The sequence below is a fragment of the Phalaenopsis equestris genome, unplaced genomic scaffold, assembly GCF_001263595.1.
Source record: "Phalaenopsis equestris unplaced genomic scaffold, ASM126359v1 Scaffold000773, whole genome shotgun sequence".
Taxonomy (NCBI): domain Eukaryota; kingdom Viridiplantae; phylum Streptophyta; class Magnoliopsida; order Asparagales; family Orchidaceae; genus Phalaenopsis; species Phalaenopsis equestris.
The window spans coordinates 221,979-222,576 of record NW_018165213.1 but is presented as its reverse complement, the minus strand read 5'-3'; the positions used below and the strand labels follow the sequence as shown (position 1 = coordinate 222,576).

The 598-nt window shown below is 37.6% G+C and overlaps 1 protein-coding gene across 1 annotated transcript in view; it reads right to left on the bottom strand.

Annotated features, from left to right (window-relative positions):
* The window catches only part of LOC110031129 (PI-PLC X domain-containing protein At5g67130-like), a 23,025-nt gene that overhangs the window by 5,240 nt on the left and 17,187 nt on the right, over positions 1-598 (bottom strand). The window contains exons 4-5 of the mRNA XM_020734196.1: positions 227-530; positions 19-149 (exon numbers count right to left, since the gene is read on the bottom strand). Coding sequence (XP_020589855.1) covers positions 19-149; positions 227-530 — 435 coding nt within the window. The remainder of the gene's footprint in view (positions 1-18; positions 150-226; positions 531-598) is intronic.

The following is a 598-nucleotide window of genomic DNA, read 5'->3' as shown; positions in this document are numbered from 1 at the left end:
AAGAGGAGCTGAATTCTCCTTACAAGCTTCTACAAGATCAGGAATATCAGGGAAATAGTTCATCAGAACAAGTGATCTTGATGTGGCATTCATGGGCGACGACTCTGCTCGATTTGGGCAAAAACCTGCCTTCATACCACCATCTCCATCTGCACATTAGAAGATATCAAATTCACCAAAAGCCCAACTAGAAGGAAAAATGCCTCTTTTTTAGTAAAATTTATACATTGATTTTCTACTACATATCTCCACACATATGCAATGCCTTCAGTAGCTTCTTTTGCTGATTTTGATGTAAAGACAATCAAACGTTGATTTTTGTTAATCATGTCACTGAGTAACGGCCAGTTACCACCATTCTTTGGCATACGAGATACAGGAAACCAATACTTTATGAGGCCAGCGGAAGTGAAGACCTTACTGAGGCCTTGAGGGGTTTTGACGTAGTCTTCAATGAATATCGTGATGACTTCTGAAGGATTTGCTTCAAGGAATGCTTGGATTTCTTTGAGCACGTCAATGGCTGGTTGCTGGGATTATGATGGTATTTAATATTGGTTTAGAACTTGTTTATATATATATATATATATATATATAT